This window comes from Jaculus jaculus, chromosome 4 (assembly GCF_020740685.1).
Source record: "Jaculus jaculus isolate mJacJac1 chromosome 4, mJacJac1.mat.Y.cur, whole genome shotgun sequence".
In the NCBI taxonomy this organism is placed as follows: Eukaryota; Metazoa; Chordata; class Mammalia; order Rodentia; family Dipodidae; genus Jaculus; species Jaculus jaculus.
The window spans coordinates 112047473-112073799 of NC_059105.1; the positions used below are offsets into that span (position 1 = coordinate 112047473).

The window sequence follows — 26327 nt, forward strand, 5'->3', positions numbered from 1 at the left end:
TCATCAGGCCAGGCTCCCTTGCTTCTTCACTGCAGCCTGACAGCTTCTGAGTTCTGGCTTTAACATCACCTGCAGGGCTAGTTAGAATGAAATCTTCTGGTGCAGATCTTGACCTGTTGGCCATGGTCTGTCACTTTCAGGCAGCTTTAGCCATTCTTCCCCTGTCTATGTCCCAGGCCTTCTGGTATGCTCTGTGCATTGCCTTTCTTGACTCCCCATGACATCAACCTTATGATGAAATTTTGCTGATTTTGCACACACAAAAAATTCTTCACAAGAAATTATATTTTATCATTGTTTGATCAATAATTTCACAAGTTGTCTCTAGACTAGTGTCTTACTATATATAGATAACCATAACCAAAATGTGTTGAAAACAAACCACCTCCCATATCCTTTGCCCTCTCTTCTATGTGGACCCAAACAGAAGCCAGTGGTCTATGGGCTGGGCAGTTTTGCTGTAGCTAATGGTGAAGCTTTGTCACCATAGGACTTGTTTGTACTTTTTTCTTCTGTCCACATCTGTGCAGAGATTTAAAATCTTGCAGCATAGCTATTAGCTATGGAATGTGAGTTGGCAGAGAGACCCATGTCTGAGAGCAGATCAAGTGTCGCCAGTCCTCAACCAGTATGCCACATTAACAACAATCTGCTGATGAGAGAACAAGGACCCAAAAGGAAAGCCCAGGACACACTTGTGTGTGTGCATCAGTGCCCTGGTGTTTAAGGCAGAAGCAGCTGGTGGCCAATAGGTTTGGCTAGATATGGGAATGTGGGCTGACTAATGAAAACTTTCCCCCAGAAAGAAGCTTCTAAAGTATTGTCTGTGTGATGAAGGGAAGAATGGTAAAGAAAAAATGGAAATCTTGGTAAAAATCTGCTGGAGCAATGATACATACACACTATGAATATTGTGAATTTCTGAGATGAGGCATGGCCTTCATACCCACATTTACATTATAAATATGTCTTAATCTTGCTTGTGTGTCCCTGGCCCGTCTCTCTGCCATCAACCATCCACTTTTATATCTGTGGCAGTCAGAAGCCTGAGATTTCTGGCTACAGGGAGTAAAACAGAATTGTAATTCTCATGGGCTATTCTCAGCTAAAGGTGGCACAGACACTATGGAAGGCCCCTTCCTGGAAGACAAAGGCTCTTCCTATTGTGTGCATAGCCTGAGGGCTCCCTGTGGGCTAGGTAAACTCTGAGAAATATAGCAAGGCTGTCTCATCATGTTCCTCCTTCCCTCTCCCTTTCACCTGAGTACACTATGAACCTGGCTTTAAGTGCTTTTCCAAAGCTATCCCATCATGTCCTTTCTTCCCTCCCCATTTCACTCAGGGTCACTCTGAACCCAATTATCAGTGCTATCCCAACTTCATGACTTTCTTTGTAGAAGTCTTTCTGGTAAACTCCTGGCGTATCTGATACCCTCTAGGTGTTTGATCTATGGGTGCCTTGAGCAATATCTATTTATCTGTGTATTGATCATATTTTACAAATATTTCCCTATTTTATTTATGCAAATTTAAGTCCTATTATGGGAGGAGATTGGCTGAGCATTTATGTTTTGTGACTTATGGTTTCAAAATAAATCCTAAAGAAACGTTGTGGTTGTATTCTGATTTAGTGAATCTGCTTAGTCTGATTTCACTTTCTGCCTGACCACGGAGCAATCTACATGTGGTCCTAGGAATGTTATAGCTCTGGGCTAAACCCATAAAAGAAGTGTATTAGACAAGCCAGACATTGTTCTGCAAACCAGAAAAGGTAGGTTTGATGAGATTAAGTAGGAATTTATTTGACTTTCAAACCAGAGGAAGCTCAGGAAACATGATTAAGACTCAAAGATTTGTATATTGTTGCCATAACCCAACCTCTTTTGTATAGCTTTCCAGAGTACAAACAGCTACCAACTGGTTTTAATGGTCTGGAAAACTCATTGATGTTTGCCTTGCCACTGAACTCCAGGGTGACCTGAAGGGACATGTCATGACACTTATGGGCCATGGCCAAAAGGGTAATATCGTTAAGGGACAACATTTGTTTTATTTTTACCTTGTTTTGTAAGTGTTTGTGTGTAATGTAGGGTGTGAGAAGGCAGAGTGTATTCATATGGTGCTCTGAGCACTCTCCTGAGGTGAATGTTCTCCTGTCTTCATCACTCCTACACCTGTTCTTGCCTTTTTTTTTTTTTTTTTTCACAGACTGGGGTGATTCTGAGGTAAAAGGCTAAGTACATTTATACAAAATTCTTATGGCTACTTGAAAAAAAATTTACCTGCCAAAATAGCAGGTTCTTGGTCTCATTACAATGGCAGAAGTATTCCATTGGATTCATTTCAATATGTGTGTTTTTTTCATATGTGAAATGAGGAAATCAGCTGATACTAAATCTCAAACATGTCCATGACATATGGAGTACAAGGTTAGATTTTTTTTCTTTTCACTCATTTTGTCAGAGAGTGATCCTTTTGTGCTACCTTTGGCAGTTTCCCCAAACCCCTCATGATTACAGTAGAAACCTTTTTAACTGAAGAAAGTATAAAAGTTTACAAATATTTTTTACATAGAGAAGGTCCACATAATGACCAGCTAACCCATTGAGGGTCAGCAGAAGTAGAGTCTCAATTTCAAATGTACTGCCAATTTTTAATATTATCAAATTAGTTGAGTAAAAATTTACATATGATAAACTACATATAAAATGATTAGATTCTGATCCACCCATACAAGCACTTCTGTGATGAATACTTAGCACCATCACACAAGCAGAAGCAGATCCTGTACTTCTTGAAATTTATCCCTCCTGAATTTGGCCACACTGAACTTGTGATCTATTATTGTCACCATATACATATGCATTTGCATTTTACATAACTGGAAAATGAGAAATTAACTTGTTTGTGCCTGCCTTTTAAAATTCAACATGATGGTTAGAAGAGTTATCCACATTGTTACAGGTATCAGTCATCCATCCCTTTTCCTGAGTACAACTGATTACATGGTCATAGCATATTTTATGTAACCATCCACCGAGTAAGGCACATTTAACATTTTAGTGGTGCTGCTCTAGACATTGCATGCTCCTTTGTGTAGATCTTTGTTTTCACTTTTCTAGGGTATTATACTGGGAGTATAAGAATTAAGTAGCATAGTGTGAACACATTAAAGTTTTAAGTGACTGTGCAGTGTTTTCTAGCGTCGTTGTATCATTCCACACTCCTACCAGGAATGTGTGCACTCTCATATTGCTCCCATCCTCTCAATACCAGTTACTATATGGGGCTAAGGTTCTGGTTTTCTAGTTAGTATTGCATTGTACTTTGATGTCAATTTGAAAATCTCTATAATCAGTAATTATGTTGGATCATGTGATTTTTAACAAATACTATATGATTTGTTTTTGTTTAACATTTTGTCTATTTTTAAAGTTAGTTGCTTTTGGTTATTATTAAGTTATAAAATGATTTATATATGTTCTCTGTGAGATACATATATTGTGAATAATTTAATTGTGCAAGTGTCTTTTAGTTACTTAATTATGTAATTAGAAGAAAAATATATCATTTTGGCAAAATTCATTTTATTATGTTACTTCTGTTTTTGCTTGTTTTCCTGTCCTTTAACTCCTCCCTAATCATAAAGATCCTATTCATATGTTTTATTCCAGGCTATGCAATTGGACATAGTGTTCTATGGGAAAAAGTATTTGATGAAGTTCAGGCTTTCCATAAAATGTATGTATGTATATGTATATGTGTATATATATACGTTTTTCAAGATAGGGTCTCACTAGCTCAGGGTGTCCTGGATCTCAGGGTGGCTTCAAACTCACAACAATTTTCCTACTTCTGCCTCCCTCCCAGCTGGGATTAAAGGCATGCACCACCATGCCCGGCTACCTATAGATATGTTTTTTGCTTGTTCCACAAATGCTGGCAAGACATGGAGAAAGAGAAATCCTCCTCCTAACTTCTTGTGGGAGTGCAAACTTGTACAGCCACTGTGGAAATCAATATTGAAACTCCTCATAAAGCTGAAAATAGACAAACCATTTGGTCTAGCTACACCCCTTTTGGGCATATAACCTAGGGATGGAACAGTGTGTGAAAGGGTAGAAGGAGGAAGGATGAGGAGAGATTTACACAAAACTAATTATGCAACCATAGAGAGAACAACCAGTGCCAGCAAGCATAAGATGACTCTGAACACACACCTAGGCTGGACTCAATATGCTCCCTCAGTGACATATCTCCTCCAACAGGGTTCGGCCAGCTGGAGACTAAGTAGGAAGCTTAATTAAAAATGTCTGAGAAGCGGGGCGTGGTGGCGCATGCCTTCAATCCCAGCACTTGGGAGGCAGAGGTAGTCAAATTGCCATGAGTTCAAGGCCACCCTGAGACTCCATAGTGAATTCCAGGTCAGCTTGGGCTAGAGTGAGACCCTACCTTGGAAAAAAAAAAAAAAAAAGTCTGAGACTATGAGGCCATTTACATTCAAATAACCACATTACAACAAAGTTCTCTCCTTCCTCTTTGCAACTTCATAAGAAAGCTTTCACAGGGCTCAATTCTTTCTGCCTTTAGCATTTTCAAACTCTCACCAGAATAGCCCATCAAGCTCTGCTTACAGCACTGCAGGGCTTCTCAAGCCCAAAGAACCAAACCTTCATATCTGCCCCACCCCCAAACATTCCAAAAGTCCAAAATTTATATCATCAGATTCATCATATCAACACAATTCATTGTTCCAATTTTCTATTGTACTTCTTCTTTTTTTTTTTTTTTTTGGAACAAACACCCAAACCATAATAGCTTAGAGGAGAAAAGGGTTTATTTATTTCATTTATTTCAGGCTTACAGATTCCATGGGGAAGCTTCATCATGGCAGAAGAAGCTAGCTCACTTCATCATACATCCATAGCAGACAGACAGCAGCCAGCACCACCAAGTACAAGCTGACTCTGAACACACACCTCATCCAACAGGGCACTGCCTACTGGAGATTAAGAAGAAAGCTTAGGGCTGGAGAGATGGCTTAGCGGTTAAGCACTTGCCTGTGAAGCCTAAGGACCCCTGTTCAAGGCTCAGTTCCCCAGGTCCCACGTTAGCCAGATGCACAAGGGAGTGCATGCGTCTGGAGTTCGTTTGCAGAGGCTGGAAGCCCTGGCGCACCCATTCTCTCTCTCTCCCTCTATCTGTGTTTCTCTCTGTGTCTGTCGCTCTCAAAGAAAGAAAAAAATTTTTAAAAATATATTAAAAAAAAAAGAAGAAAGCTTAATCAAAAATACCTGAGGCTATGGGGATGCTTACATTCAAGCCACCACACAGAGATTTTCATCCTACCTGGAGTTGGAAACTTTAGCCTTGCTTTATAATATGCTCAGAGTATCAGGGGCAAGTTGGCAAACTATAATGATAACAGAGAATGTATTAGAGGAAAGAAAACTCTAAGTGAAAGTTCACTTGGAAGTCATAAACAAGGGCTAGAGAGATACTCAGTGGATAAAGCACTTGCCTACAAAGCCTAACTACCTGGGTTCAATAAAGCTATATGCACAAAGTGGTGCGTGCATCTGGAGTTTGTTTACAGTGGATGGATGCCCTGGCACACCTATTCTTTCTGTGTGTCTCTCATCTATCTGTCTCTGCTTGCAAATAAATAAATAAAAATATTTTTTAAAAAAGAAAGATATCACAGATAAGCCCTGTCATAAAAACCTTTTCAATTTAAACAGATGAAATACACTTTGTAGTTTAAAGATAGTTAGGGTAGAGGAATGTCATATTTCAGCTATAATTACCACCTGCATGCCAATGAGTTCATGTGATCTCTCATCTTGTGCTCCTATCACTAAAATTACCAAACACTTTATTTTAAAGTCCTAAAGCTATCTCAAACTTAGCTATTCAAAACTAACCTGTCTATCCCCCATCCCCCTACCAACATCTGTTTCTCACGACTACAGTTGTCTAAGGAAATCTGAAGTCCATATCCCCTCCACCTATGCAAATATTTAACCTCCATCACTTCAATACCAACGTAGAGCACTTTACTGTCTGATGTTGAGATACCAGTGGGATACAAAAAGTAATTTAAAGGTTAATCTATGTCTTTACTTATAAAAGCAACCATCAGTGTGAACAGTAGATTGAAGTTTACTGAAGACTGGGTCTATAACTTGCTTATCTGAGAAAGTTCTTCTAACATTATGTAAGCAGCAGTGTCTGATAAAAGAATGTTCAGTAATATTTTGGATGGATAGATGATGGATGGATGGATGGATGGATGGATGGATGGATGGATGAGATGAATCATCAAGACTCACTGAAACTCTGTCACCATCAAACATGAATGTATTCCATCATTAAAACAAGAAGACTTGGATTGTGTTGTGTCTCAGTTTCTTCCCACTACATTAATCATAACTCATTGTTATGTTTTGGACGTGGTTTGCACCCAGAGTTTTCAGGGTTGGAGTCTTGGTTCCATTGTGGTGATATGGAGAAGTGGTGGATTTTTTAAGAGGTCGAGCACTTATTAGAAAGTGAGAAGGTCAAGAAATGCCAAGTTCAGAAAGGAAACATGGTTTTCCAGCAGGATTGCTTTCTTGCATCAGAAGTCATTAGAAGAGCAGATGTTGTCACAGAACCTGGTTCCTCTCTTGAATTGCTCTTGCTTCCTCACTGTTGTACTTGCCTCTTCTATATTTAGAGTATTGCATTTATGCATTTATGTTCCTGTACCATACTGTGATATAGTTATAAGGCACTTGCCAGATAGAACTTTGCCTTTTGGACTTTTAGCCTGAAACTATTTTCATTTTTTTTAAAGTAACTAGACTATGGTATTTTGTTATAACAACCCAAAACAGCTAACACTCACCAATAATCAAAGCTTGTCCTGAAAACTAAGGGGGAGGAAAATCTATATTATTGCAGCCTGAAGCAGAACAAAGTCTTCTGCTGTAATTACTTTCTTATGTCTGAGGAAAAGCACCCAACCAAAATGGCTGAAGGAGGAAAGTTTTCATTTTGATTTACATTCTCAAGGAAAATAGCAGTAAGAGTGTGCCAGTCTCTTACAAGGAGGAGCTGGCTATAACACCCCTAGCCCACTGTGAACAACACCCCTTCTCCAGCAAGGCTCCATTGCCCAAACTGCCATTAGCTGAGGACCAAACATTCAGAACACATGTTTAAAGGGGAAATCAGATTGAACCTACCACATTGCACCCCTGGACCCCATAAACCCACAATAATCCATGATGTAAAATGCATTCAGACCAAGTTTGAAAGTCCCCATGTGTTTTATCAATTCCAATGCTTCAAACAACCCAATAGTTCAAGATCTCAGCTGTAAGTCTGCAAAACCAAAAACACATAATGATACAGAATAAACTTTCACACTGCAAAAGAGAACATTGCCAGAAAAGATTGGATCAATGCAAGATCTAAAACAACTGGGCAAACATCAAAACCTACAGTACTGTGTCCATTTGGGCCCCTTAGCAAAGTCTATGGGGTTCCAATTCTGCCCCTTCAGCTGGGCTGTTTACAGCCCTGGGAACAATGCATCCCAGCTGTCAGCTGCTCTTGGTAGCATCCCATACCCCTGTCATGGCACTACAAGTTGTCTCTTATCCCAAGGTTTCAAATCCTTTCACACTCCTCTGACAAATCAGTTTCAAATGACCAAAGCTTCTTCACAGTGTGGGTTCAAGTAGTAATGAGTTACGTTTTTTCTTTTGCTCTATGTGTGTGTGTGTTTGTGTGTGTGTGTGTGTGTGTGTGTGTGTGTGTGTGTGTGTGTGTGTTTCAAGGTTGGGTCTCACTCTAACTCAGACTGACCTGGAATTCAGTCTGTAGTCTCAGGCTGGTCTTGAACTCATGGTGATCTTACCTCTGCCTTCCAAGTGCTGGGTTAAAGGCATGTGCCACCTTCCCCCCAAGTAATGAGTTACTTTCTGGTTGCTGTGCAAAAGCTCCTGTTCAAAAAGTAGCTGATGTGAAGAAAGTTTTTATACTGGCTTACACTGTCTAGGGGAAGAAGCTTCATGATGGCAGGGGAAGCATATATGAGCAGAGGCTGGACAGCACCTCAATCACAGCAGGTGAAAAACAGCAGAAAGAGCGCAAGGAGGAGTCAGCTATAACAGCCTGAAGCCCACCTTCAACAATACCACTTGTGGTGATTTGAGTCAGGTGTCCCCCATAAACTTAGGTGTTCTGAGTGCTAGATTCCCAGCTGATGGAGGCTTATGAATTTATGCCTCCTGGAGAGAGGATATTGTTGGGGGCAGGCTTATGGGTGTTATAGCCAATTTCCCTTGCACACTCTCCTGTTCCTGTTTTCCACCTTATGTAGGTCAGAGAGAGATGTCCACCCTCTCCTCATGCCATTGTTTTCCCCTACCATCATGGAGCTTCCCCTAGAGCCTATAAGCCAAAATAAACCTCTTTTTCCCAGAAGCTGCTCTTGGTTGGGTGACTTCTACCAGCAATGCTAACCTGACTGCAACAGCCCTCCTCTGACAAGTCTCCATTCCCAAAAGTGCCATTAGCTGAAGCCCAAGCATTCAAAACACATGCATTTCTGGGTAACATCTGGTTCAAACCATCACAGCTTCCTCCCGTATCAGTTTCCTGTGTCTAATGTTACAGAGCAGGCCTGCACAACAGGTTCTACTAGATGATAGCAATTTACATAATCATTAAGGAAGCTATAGCCAAACTATGTTTCATCCAGCCCCCAGCTCTCTGCATATGCCAACTCCTGAAACTTTCATATGTCACCACGCATGTTTTTCCACTCTGCTGCCCAACATACCTAATAGGTCTTTGAGAACACAATCACATGTGCTGGTAGAGGGTCAGCTAAAGAAAACCACAAGATGAAACTCTCTAGGCTATGTTTAGTTGCCAGCATGTTCTCCTCAGTCAGAAATTTCCATTAATGCTATGTAACCTCCTAAGGAATCTCTAAGATGCTTGAAAGTAAAGAATAGTTTGCCAAGAAAGTTAAAGATTTCCAGTGTGTAGCTTGTCAAAGGCAGGTGAGAGAGCCACCACTTACCACAGTTGGTAGGAGTGCGGAGTTGTTAGGACCATTGATAGAACTGCTTCTGCCTCATTCTGATAATTCCCTAGTGTTTTCTTTTGCCAAACTCATCTCTATAGCTGCTCAATTCTACCTCTGAACAAAGAAAGGGCAGCTTGATACCCAGCTAGTAGGCTTTGCTTGCTCTTGTTCCACTTAGGACTGAAGTGAGTTCCTATCACCCTGGAGTGACCACAGTAGTTAAAGACCAAGTTGTTCAATCAGCTCAGCTGTTCTGTTTCTTCAAGTACAGGCAAATGAGCTAAATGAGTATGAATCAAATGTGAGGAACTGCCAAAAACAATGGTTGGAGACCGGTGTCTAACTCTGCATTGTATCAGCATGCCACTAAGGAACTCACTGTCCCCTTGGGATAAATTTTTCAGGCTACTTGTTAAACAGCTTTTAAGCTAGACACAATATGTGCAGGAGGCACAGGTGTCACAGTCGGTGAAAAGTTAGGTGTCAGATGTGTCTCCTCCATGTTGGCAAAATTATATTTCTGGAAACACACTCTTGAGATTTACACTTGTAACATCACTTCTTCCAGCTCCTCTCACCTTTCTAATCTGACTTGGATGTTGCATCTCTCCCTCTCTCAAGTTAATCCCATGTTCCACTATCAAAAAGTAAGCTTATCAGATACACATACAAACATTTTAGCGGAGTATCCTGACAACTGCATCTAATTCCTTTCCTGTCCCTCCCCAGTGAGCTGGAAGTACTTTGGGGAGATGCCTTGTGCTTTAAGCATTTGCACAGACTTTTCAGAATGGTGTCATTTACTTCATAGGTTCCTGGCTTCTGGAATGTTTAAGTAAAAGTTCTCAACCATGTTTGTCTGAAGTTTAGACTCAAATATTCATTTCTGTTTCTGGTTGACACTAAGCAAATTTTTGTTCTCTTCTGGTGTGTGAAAAGAGTGAAACAATGTTTTTGTCATCACCTACAATGTGCCAGATGTCCAGAAGTCCTATTTCATAATCTTGTCAGAACTATACTCATAGATTGAATGAATCCTTCCCATTCTACACACAAGGAAGCAAGTCACAAAAAGAACAAGAGGCTTCCTTAATGCCATGTTCTTTGTAAGTTCACATGACATTATGAACCAAGATCCCTGAATGCTTAGAAGAGTCTGTTTACAGATTGCTGCCGTCAGTCTCCCATTGGTGGACATACAATCAGAAACCTCTTATTGGAAAAAATGGTTTATTTCAGGTTTACGAAATCCAGAGTAGGCACCATCAGTGGTGGAAGAGCCTGGCTCATGTTCTTAGAGCATAGCACAGCTCCCTTGTCCTATATCTGCACTGTCTTGGACACAAGGCATACCAAAAACCTTTGGGGTACTTAATGGAAATGACAAAATATTCATTTTAAGATACATTTTCTTCCATGAGTCTTTGGATCATATTTTCTAGCAAGAAGGATAAGGAGTCTTGGAACCTAATGCTAGTGATAAGAAGGCATGATGAACAGAGCAGCCAAGTGAACAAAAAGCAAAATATCTCTATTAGGAGGTGCTACTGACTGCCTCAGCTGCAGGGAGTTGCTACCTGGGTACAGCAAGAAGAGGACAATTTTCCATTCCTTTTTTTTGGATAGTCTACTGTACCAACTAATTTCTACTCAATTAATACATAAATGGTTTTACAATTGGAATCTGTATCATCATATTATAAATGGCAATGAAGAAATTTAGCTGCACAGAGATCTGGTAACTCATTCTTGCCCTAGCCCTAAACAAGAACAACCATTAAAGATATATGAATCTTGAAAGTTGCACCCAAGGGCTTTTGCCTTTGCTGCTGCAAGCAAATTCCAGACACATGCACCACTTTTTTAACTTTACATGTGCACTAGGGAATTGGCCCTGGGTAAGTAAGCTCTGCAAAACAGCACCTTGAACTGATAAGCCATCTCCCCATCCCAGGGGCTCTGCCCTTAACTAGTACATGCTGTCTCTTCATAGAGTGGAGCCAGAATCCTCACCTCACTGAGTCCCATGAGCCTTGCAAAGGGAAAATTAGATAAAACACTCATTAACAAGACTGGACCATGTCAGCACTGTGGAAGTTTAGCCATTCTCCCCCAGTCATGACAATTTTAGAGGGATGGCATACAGAGGCAGCAAGATTCCACATAGAGCTATCTCCAGATAAAGAGCGAAAGAAGAGGAAAATAGAGTGGAATAGGAGAAAGGGAGAGGATAGGAAGGGATAGCAGGGGAGTTAGCCCACAGAGAGCAAGGATATCCCATAGCCAGGCCACCTGGGTTGCTGCCTCAGCCCTGGCCCAGTGGCACTTTCACTTTTCACATTGGGAGAGATGGGGGCGGGATAACAGAAATATGGTTATTGTCATCACTTTGTTGCTTGATCAGCAAGTTGATTCAGGGAAGCTAGGGAGAGGTAGAAATGGGAAAACACCATTGTTGGTCACTTTCCCCATCATATTCCACAGGGGAATGGGGGAGATAAGCAAGAATGCTGCTTCCATGGTGAGCCTGACAAACAGTGCCAGGGTGAAGGAGACAGACAGAGGACACTCAACACATACCAAAGCAGAGATCCAAAGGCTTCTAAGAGCTCATCACTGATGTAGACTTGACCACACCCACAGAGGCTCAGGGAATTTTTCAAAAGATGTGAAAGAAAGATTGTAAGAGCCACAGGTTAGGATGTCATGCCCAGAGGCACTGCCTTCCCTGAGTAACTGACTGCTGTTCCCACAACACGTAACCCACAACCTCATGGGGAATACTAGAAACCCCACTGAGAAGAGCCCTCTGTGGAATGGGGACAGAGATGAGGGAAAAGATGGTACCAACACATGATGAATCTATACGAAGTATGTTCTTAAAATAATAATAATATGGGCTGGAGAGATGGCTTAGCGGTTAAGCGCTTGCCTGTGAAGCCTAAGAACCCCAGTTCGAGGCTCGATTCCCCAGGATCCATGTTAGCCAGATGCACAAGGGGGCACATGCATCTAGAGTTTGTTTGCAGTGGCTGGAAGCCTTGGCGTGCCCATTCTCTCTCTCTCTCTCCCCTTCTTTCTCTGTCTGTCACTCTCAAATAAATAAATAATAAAAAATTTAAATAATAATAATAATAGGAAAATATCTGCTCTATAACCAATGAAGTGGCACCAAAACTCAAAGCAGCTGTCCAGATATGGTGAGCCAGCTATGGGGTAGTGTCCACAAACTGTTGCCATAGCAGTGATGATTAGGATTCCGTCACTGCCCACTTCAGGCTAGGTGTTTCCTGTGATAAATGAAAAATAGGAATTTCCTAGGGAACCCAAGAGCTGAGCAATATCATCATCCCAAGTGTACAGAAAGAATAAATGTGAGGGGATTGGACTTATGTTGGCATCACTAAGCCAGGTACTTCAGTGAGGAAAAGTCCCCAACTGGACTTGGGTTTATCTCTTCATTAACACGTGGGTTTTGTCCTGTCCCTAGCAGCTCTGAGGTGAAGACTTCAAAGGTAAGGAAAAGTGGAAAGGAACTAGAAGGAGGAGAGTGGAGCACCCAGGTTTGCTCTGTCATTGGTCAGGAAGTGTGCCCTTTGCCAGTGAATTTTAATTTCTTTTACCTTATTTTATTCATCTTTTAAGTGGGAGTATTTTTCATGCTTTAAAATAAGACTTAATAAAATAATAACTACAAAGGGGGCCAACATGGGTAGAGTAACCTCACATGCCTTTCTGTGAGGATTCTGTCCGTGAGAGTCAACTATGGATTCAGGTGATTTTTAGTTTTTATTTGCTTTGCAATATTAGAAAAACTATTTATTTTTATTTATTTATTTTTATGAGAAAGAGAGAATTGGTGCGCCAGGGCCTCCATCACTAAAATCAAACTCCAGATGTCTGTGCCACCTTGTATGCATGTGCAACCTTGCAGTTTTGGGTCACCTTGTGCATCTGGCTTATGTAGGACCTGGAGAGTCTAACATGGGCCCATAGGCTTTGCAGGCAAACACATTAACTATAAGCCATCTCTCCAGCCCATTATTTATTTTTTAAATGAAAATTGTTTAAAGCCATATGACATTGTATTTTCAATATACAAGTTCTGATGAAATGATTATGACCATTTAGCTAGTTAAAATTTGCATGCATGTATTCATGTTCATATTGACACTTTCCTCTCTGTCTTTTCTAAAATAGACTCTCAAAACAATCTCCAGCATACAAATATCCAGGATACAATACAAGATTGACTATTTTAAAGCTATATGGGTTTTGACTCTGCTTTGTTTGTTAACCATAATCATGAATTATTATAATTGTGAATAATCATATTCTGGGAAGATTGCTCAGTGGGTAAAGTGTTTATCTCACAAGCATGAACACCTTCCTTTGGATCTCCAGCACCTATTTAAAATGCCAGGCATATTGGCATGTTTTTGTAATCCTAGCACTGGATAGGCAGAGTATTACCCTCTGGTATGCACATGCACACATATATGTACCTGCATACACATATAGATGCACAAAATATATGTTAATTTAACCTTCAACAGAGTAATAACCTAAATTTTTATGAAGAAAAAGTGGGAAATCACAACATGTAACCATGATGAGACTGACTGAGATTCGCTGATATTTCCACGGATCTAGATGGCAGTGCCTCCTGGATAAAGTCTGTAGAGTTGTCATATGTAAACCACAACCAGGGGCCACTTGTGGATGACTCAGACCTTGCGCAGGATTGCCACTGCTGCCCTTGGGCAGGCTCCTTCCTCAATGAAAGGGTGAGCTCAAAGCCCTCAGCTCAAAATACCATTGGATGGCAGAAAGTACCAGTTGCTTTCAAGCTGCTTTCTAAATCTGGCCCTGGGCTTCTCTGGTTTCACTTAGGGACCCAGTGGTGCCCCAGCACACACTTAATACTCACTGTGCTGTGGGACACCACAGAATGACATGTGGTCAGCCTCCCTGGAGACAAGAAAACAGCAGCAATGCTGAGCAGAGGTCACAGGAGTGCCCTTAACAGACACTATGGTCACTTGAAATATAAGTGTATTTTGAAATTATCATATTTTAGAAACCTCTATATGGAAGCAATTTGACTTTGAGGAAGTCAAGCAAATCTTGCTGAGGATGAAAATGTAACCTGAAACTACAAAGTGATTGGCTCCAGACATGGGCACTAGAGAAGCTTCAAGGTGAGGTCGGGTCCTCAGCTGTGGGGCAGCAGTCATGTGTTTATGCTTGCCTTGGTAATTCGTGCAGATGACTTCCCAGCAAGAGGTTTTGCTGATCACATGATGGTGTTCTTTTCTGAAGATGTGTTCTGTGTGAATTAAGGCACCCATACCTTGCCTATAAAAGTGCAAGCTGATGAGGCCTTTCTGGTAGCCGTAGTAGGAAGGTTAATACCATGTGAGACCTTGACATTTGGCAAAATTAGAAGGGCATCAACCAGTATAACTCCAAGACACCCCTCATCCTCCTGTCCCATATTTAATGTCCCCTAGCCACCCAACAAAAGAGGCCAAGTAGAGCTCCTGGTCTCCCTGAATTGCAGGTTTCAGTAGCCTGACAACCTGAAAAACTATTCACACAAGTCAGTCACATCTTTCCAGAGAATTAAGGTCACTCAGGCCTCCTGCATGCCCCTTTCAGTCCCTGATGGTTTACTCTGTTTTCAAGTACAGCTCCCATATGACCTAAGGTACTATGTGGTACCCTAATTCCCCTTCCTGTGAGTGTGAGTACCTACTATCACTGGTAAAGTTCCAGGTGCCACATGTTTACCCATCTCTACAACTACAAGGTGATACTCTCATCTATCAATGTGGTGAATAGGGGGTGATTAAAATAAGTACACATTTTAAGTTTTTAAATCTACATATTACTTAACCTGAAATTTTCATTTCCAAGAAAATATTCGGGCTGGAGAGATGACATAGCAGTTCAGGCATTTGCCTGGGAAGCCTGAGGATCCAGGTTCAATATCCCAGTATTCACATAAGTCAGATGCACAAGGTGGTTCATGTGTCTGGAGTTTGTTTGCAGTGGCTAGAGGCCCTGGTGTGCTCATTTTCTCCCTCTCTCTCTCTCTCTTCCTTACCTGCCTGTTTCTCTTTCTCTCTGAAATAAATAACATATATTAAGTTTTTATTGAAAACGTCCATAATTATAGACAATAAACCATGATAATTCCCTCTTCTCCACTTTTCCCTTCACACTTCCACTCTCCATCATATTCCCAACCCCTCCCAATCAGTTTCTCTTTTATTTTGATGTCATCATCTTTTCCTACTGTTATAAAGATCTTATGTAGGTAGTGCCAGGCACTGAAAGGACATGGATATCCAGGCCATTTTGTGTCTGGAAAAGAATGTTCTATAAAAGTAGTCCCAAATGCAAAAACAGAGCCAAATAGAAACAAGGATATTCACTGTAACGTTATTTATGCAAGTAAAAAAATTAAGTCACCAAATTAATGATCCATTGAGAAATTGTGAAATTAATTAAAAGCCAATATATTCTACAAATCATATGCAAAAGCTGAAAATACATAGAAGGGAGTCTTCAATTGGCTACATCTAAGCAGTGAAACACAATGCATTCCCTGGTATTTGTAAAAAGCAGCTACTGCACATGAGTGTGTAGATAGACAAGACAGGAGGGGAAAGGCCGCATAGGTAAAAGTAGTTGCTCTGTGCAGAAAGGGCAAAGAGAGGGCAAAAGTAAACCCTGGCATTTATGGCTCCTAATTTTGTATTATTTGACTCTTTTACAACAAAAGACCTTCTGGTATTATGTATGTGCTGATATGTTAATTTCATTAATAAACAAAAATATCTTATAAACTACTTGATGATATAGTTATTAATGAAACAACAATGAGATTGTGTTGTTGGGAATATTCCAACCTCCCAGGCAGCAGACATCTCCAAGGCCTTGACGCTAAGTTTTGACCTAGTCTATCCATCCTTCTCACTTTCTCAGCAGAAAGCTCTCATTCACATTTTCCATGTGAGTCACATGATTGAGTGTATCCAAGCTGATGATTCCCTATAATTCCTCTGTTTGCTCTCCTATGCCCAATGTCTATCATTTAACTCTACCTAGTGCAACATGTTGAATATAAGGAGAGAGAGAATGATCAAGGTACTGCTTTTGCCAGCACAAAAGTTCAGATGACCATTAGTAATGGTTTCTGTTTTCTAAGTGCAACCCTGCAACCCTCCCCCCTAAATTTCACTAAAGAATTATGTGTGTTTTCTATTCCTTTCCTCTATTTAGGTTTCTTTCTTTTCTTCTTTTTTAAGGTTTTAATGAGGAAGGGTCTCACTCTAGCCCCGGATGACCCTGAACTCTGTAGCCCAGGCTGGCCTTGGACTCACAGTGATCCTCCTACCTCAGCCTTCCCAGTGTGGGCCACCACACCAGGCATTTCTTTCTTTAAAGAAGGAATGGGCCACCACGCACCGTCTGAAGCCCAGCCGCGCCTTATAGGAAGCCAATCAGCCTCTCCCTGAGGACAACCTCTGGTCCCCACCCTCCTCCCTCGGGGATACTGCGTGCAGCTCACCACACTGATGCCATCGTTGAGCAGGGCCTCCCCGAAGATCATCATGTACAGCTGCTCGTTCACGCGCGCCTCCTCGAACACGGCCAGCACGGCCACGGGGTCCACGGCCGAGATCAGGCTGCCGAAGAGCAGGTTCTGCAGCAGGTGCATGTCGCTGAGGCCAAAGGCCTTGATCTGGCAGATGAAGTAGAGCGAGAGGCCAATGCCAAAGGCGTTGATCAGGGCCCCCAGGCCGCCCCACCACAGGATGGAGCCAATGTTCTCGAAGAAGGGCCGGGTGGGCATGAAGTAGCCGCTTTCCAGCACGATGGGCGGAAGGAGGTAGAGGAAATAGATGCTCGAATCCATGACGGGAGGAGATTGGTGGTGGGTTCCAAAGATGATGCTGCCCACCAGCGCCCCCACCAGGATGAGGAGGCAGCTTTCCGGCATCAGGTGTGGCAGTCTGTGGTAAAGATGGAAGCCTGGGGTAGACAGAGCACTATGGGTTAATCTTTCGACATGAAGTAGGGCGACATTTTCTAGCGTCTTTGTGGACAAGCTGGCTGTCATCTTTGAGCTTATCCCATCTGCTACAGAGCCTGGAAGTGTAGGCGTTGTAAATAAGATCATGTACTTAACAAGCTTAAGCAGCATTTGTGCCTGCTGTCCCCTTTTAGTTTCTCTTTCCCCTATCTCACAGCGATCTGGGAAGGCACAGGAGGAAAGAGGAGTGAAACTTTTAAAAAATATTTCATATTTATTTATTTATTTGATAAAGGGAGGGAGAGAGAAAGAGAAAGAGAGAGAGGGGGAGAGAGAGAAAGAGACAGATAAGGAGAGAATGGGTGCATCATGTCCTCCAGCTGCTACAAATGAACTCCAGATGCATGTGCCACCTTGTGCATCTGTCTTACCTGGGTCCTGGGGAGTTGAACCTGGGTCCTTTGGCTTTGCAGGTAAGTGCTTTAAACACTAAGACTTCTCTCCAGCCAGTGAGTGAAATTTTGCTGCTGGTACAACATTTTTGGGGTCTCTGAAACTTCAGCTTGGCCAAGTAAACTAAAGTGTTTTTATTTGTCTCTCCTATGTAATCAGGAACATTGCTGTATGATCATCCACTGAAGAAGGAACAGGGTCACATGCTCATGAACCACCCTATTGCCTTTGATACTTGTGTAGTCAGCGCAGGATTTCACCTCACCTTCCTCATTAATTGCCCTAAAATACATCACTTCCTCCTTTCCTATAGCCATTGCCTTCATTTAGAGTCCTCGGATTTCTTAGGTAATTAATGCATTGCTTTGACCTCTTGTTATGGTTTGGATCTTATATGTTCCTCAAAGGCTTATGCATATGTATATGTATAAAGGATTGGGAGGTGGTAGAACTGTTAGGAAGTAGAGCCTAATAGGGGGCCTTTCTGTCATCTGGAATGTGCATTAAAGGAGAATGTGAAACCTCAGCCCTTTCCTACTCTCTCTTCTGCTTACATCAGTCATGATTTAGGGGAGTTTGTTCTGCTGTATGACCTTGCCATGATGCATTACCTTGCCACTTTCCCAAAAGCAATGCAGTCAATCAATCATAGAACTTCCAAGCCTGCATTCTTGCCCTCACACCCCCAGACTATTGGACATTCTACAACCAGATGAATGTTCTTGATCCTAACCCGAAGTATATTCCATATTTAATGAAATGGAAATCAGCATTGGATGCAGCACTTTTAAAAACAAACATCCTAACACAATACAATCCAAAGGTATACTAGTTTGATAAGTACATGTTGAGGAATGAAGGCATGAAAATATTTTTTTAAATCTTTGTTTTCCATAATTAAATCATTATATTTTTGTAAGAGCAGAGAACATTATATGTACAGCAAAATGCTGCAATTTACATCATGTAAATTGAACCTAATATGCGCTGAGATGTTCCAGGCAGCATTCACTGGAGCTGTGAGATGTGATGGCATTTGCAGGGCAAAGTGCTCACATTGTGTGTTTCACCTAGCCTGCAGTGAGGCTGTACTATGTAACATGACTGAGGGCTACATAAAAATCTCAGATCCATTAGTAACTGGACTTTGAAATTTTTTTTTGGGGGGGGAGGTCCTAGGTAGGGTCTTGTTCTAGCCCAGGCTGACTTGGAATTCACAATATAGTCTCTCAGGGTGACCTTGAACTCACAGCAGTCCTCCTACCTTAGCCTCCTTAGTACTAGGATTAAAGATGTGCACCACCACATCTGGCTTTGAGTTAATTTCTGACTGTTCTGTATTCAGAAAACTTAATTGTTGCCAAATTTCTCCCACTTCACTTGTTTGATTCATATGAGGTCACAACCCACAGTTTAAGAATCTGGGTTCTACATTCACCATGTATATCTGCTTGTCTCTGCCTTACCTAAGACTGGGAGGCACTACAGGAAGACTTGGATGGCATTAGAGCTCAGCTGGTCCTTACAGTCCTCTCTCCAATTCACACAATATACCGATTTTATGCATCCTACAACACTGCCAATTAAATTTCTTTTCAATCAGTTTCCATTCCTGTACTTTTGTCCTAATATCATTGTTTAAATGGTCCTATTTCTTGTTTTTTTTTTTATTTTTTAAATTTATTTATTTAATTTTTATTAACATTTTCCATGGTTATAAAAAAATATATCCCATGGTAATATCCTACCTCCCCCCACCACACACTTTCCCCTTTGCTCAGAATTTAAGAATAAACATTTCCCAACACAGCAAATAAATTGTTTTTCTCCAAATTATAAAAACACTTTATCTGTCCAGTACTTGTACAGTAACAAATACCTTTATATATCATTTTATGCATGACTTATCTCCTATCAGTCTATAAATTCTCAAAACTCTAGAATGATTTATGTCTTTATATTTCTTCACATGCTTAGCAAACTGTCATATCTACAATAGCCGGATCTGTTTAATAGCTTAAAAAAATCTGTAAGTGAATGAATTAACTCATTCACTATCCATGAGATACTTTAATGTTGGAGGAAATTGAGTGATTTATTAAAAAGGGATTTGCATAGTTGATGGAGATAACTTCAAGAACAACAAGAGAAAGGCAGGAATGGTTCTGATAGAAACTTTGACCTTTTTCTGATGTGATTCACCTAGTTACAGCATATTTCAAATTAGGAAGAATATCACATTAAGTGACAGAAGATGATTTTAGGCCACATAATTGAGAGCTTGGCTTTAAAACTAATCAAGGTAAGCTTCCTCCCATAGGCTGTGGGGAATCAGGAAATGTACTTATTGCGAAATTTTAAGTTCAGGCATCTAAAGAGAATTCAAGTGTTCCTGACCACAATTTTGAGCCTCTCCACTAAAACAATAGAACATAATTGATACCAAAGGACATCACCTCCTCTCCCATCTCTAAGGCCTATAAGGCTCTTGTGTCTCTATTCTCTAAACAACTTCTTTGGCCTCCTTTTTTCTCTTTCTTTCCATCTTCTTTTTTCTTAAATTAGTGCTTACTTTACCAAAACTTTTCTTATTGTATCAAGGATAGAAGAGCCTGTGATGTGACTTTCCGAGGCCCCATGGCACTCCAGTCTGGTCCTGCTTCCAAGAATAAAGGTTCCTGAAATGGATCTTGCATCCACCTGCATTAGCCAAGCTGGACTTAACAAGTTGTGGCAGGAAGAGATACATACTCGCGAGCAGTGCATTAATAATGAAAGTGTTACTTAAATTTATCATGGTAAAAAGGTTTCCTTTCTTATAAAGGACAATAGAATCAGCCACTTCAAGATTTTGCAGTTCTAGTGCTTGAAACTGGAATGAACCCAAACAATAAAGTTTTTCTCTGAAGTCAAAGATCATCCTACCATTTTTATTCTTCCCTGTAGTGCGTAAAACATTTTGCCATGATGTTCCAAGAAGTGGAACTGAAACAAAAGGTAATTCACAAAATCAGAAGTGGCTTGTAATTATTTTTGTCCTACAATATCTTTGTTTAATAAATTCATAGTTGGGTTATTAAAAGTGATTAAGGAGCATTTTGATACTTTTTTGTCAAGGTGACTGTCAGTGAATTATTAACATAAAACTAAGTTCCCTTCAGGTCAGGGACCTGGTCATTTCCAGGTATTGCATGGATACTCAGCAAATGTTCCTTGTATTGATGATAAATACAATAAATAATAATAATAATATCTATAAATCTGATTATTTAGGTTTAATAATATAAAATACCCATATTCATCCCTTAAGCATTTAGTTTAGAACTTATTATTAGCCTTTTGCTCTTAGTGAAAGAACCATCATACTGTTTAGAACTTCTAGCCCAACAATTGGCATATAGTATATGTTCAATAAATATGCCCCTTTTCTTTTCCCATAGTCTTGTGGAATATAGAATTATCTAGATTCTTGAATACTAGAAAATATGAAATCATACTTGAATAAGCATGTTCCATAACTGGTAATATGTTTAAGCAATTTTCCTGCCCCAAAACAAGTCAAACTACATCAACATAAAAGCAAAGCATTTAGTCCAACAGTCCCATGAGCAGCAATGTCCATAGTCTCCTTGTTTTTCCACATATTGAGTCTGAGCACAAACAGTACCTCTACAGAACAAGCTATGTATTATGAAAATATGAACTGAAGATGGAAGGAACTCTTTTGCATTAAGATGTCCACTGATACCAACTTGTGAGCAACAGACCTATGTTTCAGATACTCACACGAACTACAGATATTACTGAGAAGAGAGGGAATCCAAAGGACAGGGATCAATGGAGGAAAATAATCCCTCCAGTGTTTACAAAGGGATACTGAAACACCATGTGAGGCCACCTTGAACATTCTCTGGGTCCATTTAACTTCACGAATACTGCTCTGAACAAATACATTATTCATTTGGAAATCCAGTTTTACACAAACACTTCTTCAAAATAATATGAGAAGCTTTATGTAAGTGAATTGTTGAAGTTGTAAGAGACTTCTTCAAACTAGCCATTCCCATTTGATAGTCCTATTGTCCTATCTCAAGATAAGTAAGCGCTTTAATGAAGCAGTAGAGGAGTTGCAAGAATGAGCAAGAGCCCATGGAAGTTAACTGAAGACCACATGCAATTCAATCCACATTCACATTTACCTTAGAATTTTGGTGGCAAATATACATAATGAACATCAGAATGTTCCAAAAATTTAGTATCAATAAGTAATCTATGCACTCAAAATATAAAGTTTATTACACAGAGAGGCAAAGGACACATTAAGATTAGTAATAGAGACAATTGTATTGGTTTTCTGCTTTAAATAAGCTAATTTCAAGGGGGAAAAGGGTTGCAATTAGGAAGAGTCACAGAATGTTAACCATCACTTTGACTTCTGACACAAAGAACAATTAAGTGGGACTTAAGCCACTCACTTGAACTCACTTTAGTTCACAAAGGAAGCCAGAGGTTTATTCTTACCAATAGCCAGAGGCCTATTGGCTCCATTTTTCTTAGGTGTAAACCAATATTTTACCAACAGATGTCATCTCACGTTCCCCAGATCCCCATGCTGGAGAATGTAAGAGTTGCTCTTTGTTTTCTGTCAATCTGCAAAAAGCCAAGCCTCTTAAAAAAATAAAAGCAATGAGAACCACTGATAAAATCTAGCTACATGGCTGCAAAAGAAGAATGTTATATAAAAGAAACACGATGTAGATCCCAAAATTCCAGAATGTCTTCATGCTTTACTCTTTATATGTTTTAAAGAATAGAATGTGAGACTTTTACATGAAAAAAAAATTCATGATTGTCATCTTGAAATAAAAATATTTCAAAATAAGTCAGGACCTGTAAATTTGCTCTTAAATTTCAAATCTCAATTAAGATGCATTAAATAGCTATGATTTTATCTTAAAGGAATGTAATTTTGTTGTAATGGTAGCTAACAGTTGAAGTCTCCTTAATCTATCATTTTTTATAGGAAATTTTACTATGTTACCTCAAGTAAGAAATGACTCTCCAAACTAGGTATTTGAGAACTTACCAATCTTTGCAAGAGATGCCAGGAGTATCCAGAGAGTGACCTCATACGGAATTTGCACATAATCATAGTCCAGTTCAAAAACAGATATCCTTTCATCTGGGTCTGAACTAGAAGCAGCAAACCAAGCATTAGGCGTCTGCAGAGCAGAGGAATTTGAGGATGTATTCACACCAGACGATGCTTCGCAGCACGCAAGGACCACCAGCCAAGGTAACACGTTCCAGGGACTGAAAGCCTCAAACATCTCGAGACCCATGCCTGTGGGCTCCTTTGACTACACACCTGAGTGCTGTGTGCCATGCATCTGAGGTGGAGTGGGCTTCTAGAGACCAGCTGCATCACGTGGGTCAAAGGTAATATACATGCAGTCCAGAGGTGATTTCAAAGAGTCCAGGTGTGTAATTGAGTCCCTTTGTAGGTGGTTTCAAATCTTCAAATCATTCAAGTTCCAGCAGTTCAGCTTCTGGCTCATAGTCAGTCTTCAGTGAACCTGCTAAAGTCCTGGGCTACCTGTGGGACCATCATCCGATCGAGACTTGAAGAACCGTGTATAGTGGGGAAATATCTCTTCATTAAAAGCTGGTTCCTTCACTGCGCTGTACGCTGGTTTCCTCTTGTGAGTATAAATTGGAAAGAACACTACAGTGCTTATTCCATGTACCACTGGAGTCCTTTAATGAAAAGAAGAATCCTTCCCGCCCTATCCGATCCCCGGAAACAGCTACCTGTCCTGAATCTGTTCCTTCTCTCCTCCCCCTGCTCCCTCACTTGCTTTGAATGGTGAAAGCTGCAGGTAGCATTTGAACCACACTTAATTATTTGATTTGGCTTGTGTAATGAAATGCTTTCTCTGAAGGCTCTCCCACAGGTTACCTTACTGACACCTAGTGGGCACCTACAACATAACACCCTTGAAACGTTGACAGTTGAACAGTTAATGAACATCACAGTTCTCATCCAATCAAAGCACTCTTCCCCATTGGTATAAGCGAAGACTGTTTTGGAAACCTTTACCATAGGGTCTCCATAAATGAGGAAGAAGAAAGCAGAAGCAAGGCTAGGACGCTAGACATTGGCATAGCACCTTAGTGGCCTTCCTGAACAGTAACTCACACACACAAAAAAGGAAGTTTCATTCAGCTCTCCATAAACTTTAAAGAAAGTGAAAGTGAGAAACCAATTTAAAATATGTATAAATACATCTCAGAAACAAATTATGAAAATCTTAGAATATGCAAATTGTCCATGTTTTTTTATTGTAGTTGGTTGGTACAAAAAAAGGAAACATTAAAGAGTGTAGAAGTATTTTGAGTAAATTTTGTGAATTGATGTCTAGATCTACATCTGGCCAGCTTACTTGTTAAAAATTATTGATATGGAAAGGGAGAAGGTCATCTCAGGGCTCACATAAGAGCGCTGAGGAAGATAAGCAAAGGAAAAGTAAAGGGACGAGAGGAATAGTAGAAGTCCCCCTGAGACCAGGTTTGTCTGTCTTGCAGATTGAGTCAATAACCCTGGAGACAACTGGTTAGGCCAAAAAAGGTCTACAGAAATAATGGCTACATTCCTAAAGAAATCACAAGCAATGATGTTAAAAATAAAAAAATAAATGAATTGTGAGTATAAATTGGAAAGAACACTACAGTGCTTATTCCATGTGCCATTTGGCCAGAATGTTGATGACCCTGAGTTTTACCATGTAACATTCATGTCCAATTCCTATATAAAAACAGCACACTTCACATACCTACCTTACAATTTTATTTAGAAAAGCAAATGCATTAACAGTAATAAGCAAACCAACTTACATATTTTCCTTAACTTTTAAACCTTATTTAAATTTACATCTTGGGTTAATCTTTGAACCTTGCTTCAAGTTACATCCTGTGATGACTTAGAAAGCCACAGGAGCATATATAATATAGCCACTGTAGAGAAATCTAAGCAGGACATTCTCAAGGAACCCATGCACATGTCTTAGAGAGGCATGAGGGAAAGCTGGACAGTGACTTCCAGGAGAGCCTTGGACAAAGGCTGCAAAATTAGCATATTAAACAACCCTACACTGGCACCAGTCAGAGGCACTCTGGAGTATCTGAGGGTGACTTGTGGCTTATACTAAAGTACCTACCCCTGGGCAGAGGTTTCAGATGCTAACACGACATGTAGCACATGACACATGAAACAGGTAGAACATATACTGTGAGGGCTCATTTGTACAGATAAACTCAAAGCCCCTTACGTACTACTAGAGAAACCTCATCCTTTGTACAGCGTTTGCTGTTGAGCTTCCCAACTTTTATCTTCTCCTTCCCACTTACTACCTTGAAAGTGTTTCCTTTCATAATGAATTCAGTCACTTTGTTTTTAAGTCATGTTCTAGACACAGGAGCCTGAAACCCCTCTGGAGGTGCCTACTAAGTCTGCATATAAACTGATATCGTTGAGATTTTGCACTGTCTTTTCCCTATATGATTGTTTGCCAGTATTTTTATATTTTATTTATTTATTTGAGAGAGACACCATGGCCTTAAGCCTGTAAATGAACTCCAGATGCATGTGCCACCTTGTATATCTGGCTATGTAGGTACTGGGGAATCAAACCTGGCTCCTTAGGCTTTATAAGCAAGTGCCTTAAACACTAAGCCATTTATTTCTCCAGCCCTTCCTGTATGACTTTCTCAATTTGCTACATTCTATCTCATACTGACATTTGTTTCTATGGCACAGTCAGGGGTCTGGCTTTACATGAGTGGAAGTCTAAGGATGACGAGAACTCCTAGGGATGCTGGACTGTGTCTTATGCACTACTACTGATAGTTGGCACTTAACTATCAGTGTTTATTGTTTTAAAGCACATTCTTATTCTTATACACAAATTCAAAGTAAGGCAATTGAATTAAGAGTTTGCTTCTCAGGGCTGGAGAAATAGCTCTCAATAGGAAAAGTGCTTGCCTTGTCAGCATGAAGACCTGAGTTTGGCCCACATAACAAAACTATGCATAGTAACATGTTTTTGTACTCTCCACACTGGGGAGGCAGAGATATGGGGATTTCTGGGTCTCCATGACAAGACAGTCTAGCATATTTGTTGAGTTTCAATCAAATGAGAGACCCTATCTCAGGAAAGTTATATGGTTCCTGAGGTTGTCCTCAGACTCCATACGCATGTGCATACACATGCATGGGCATACACACACACACACACACACACACACACACACACACACACACGCACACACACATGCAGAGAAGCATCCTATATTTTCCTTGTATTTCTGAGGTCACTGAAACAGGAACATAGACTCTAATTATCCCTAAGAGTCTAGTGTTTCTCTTAGGAGTGTTGTTGTAGGATCAGTAATGGAAAGATGACAGGAAGCTTGACTCCTTGTGTTACGTTTCCCATAGGACTCTTTTTGCTTTTTTTGCGTAGTCCCTGGCCTCAGGGAGAGCCATGAAGGCATGCTAGGCCATTTCCCTTAATTCCTACAAAACAGGTCCAATGATAGGATGACATTAAGATTATTTTACATTTTCTATCCTTTAGCTCACTTTCCCACTACCCAGATTGTATGAAGCCAATTAGTATTACAGTAAAACACCAATCTCTTTCTTGAGGATTTCAGGATTTGTCTCATGTTAATTCTTAAGGCTGA

At 40.4% G+C, this 26327-nt stretch overlaps 1 protein-coding gene across 1 annotated transcript in view; it reads right to left on the reverse strand.

Annotated features, from left to right (window-relative positions):
• Slc9a4 (solute carrier family 9 member A4) overlaps positions 1-22960 on the reverse strand; it is a 65070-nt gene extending 42110 nt beyond the window's left edge. The window contains exons 1-2 of the mRNA XM_004651783.2: positions 22669-22960; positions 16665-17128 (exon numbers count right to left, since the gene is read on the reverse strand). Of these exons, the coding sequence (XP_004651840.2) occupies positions 16665-17128; positions 22669-22924 (720 nt within the window). The 5' untranslated portion in view covers positions 22925-22960. The remainder of the gene's footprint in view (positions 1-16664; positions 17129-22668) is intronic.
• Between the last annotated feature and the right edge of the window lie 3367 nt (positions 22961-26327).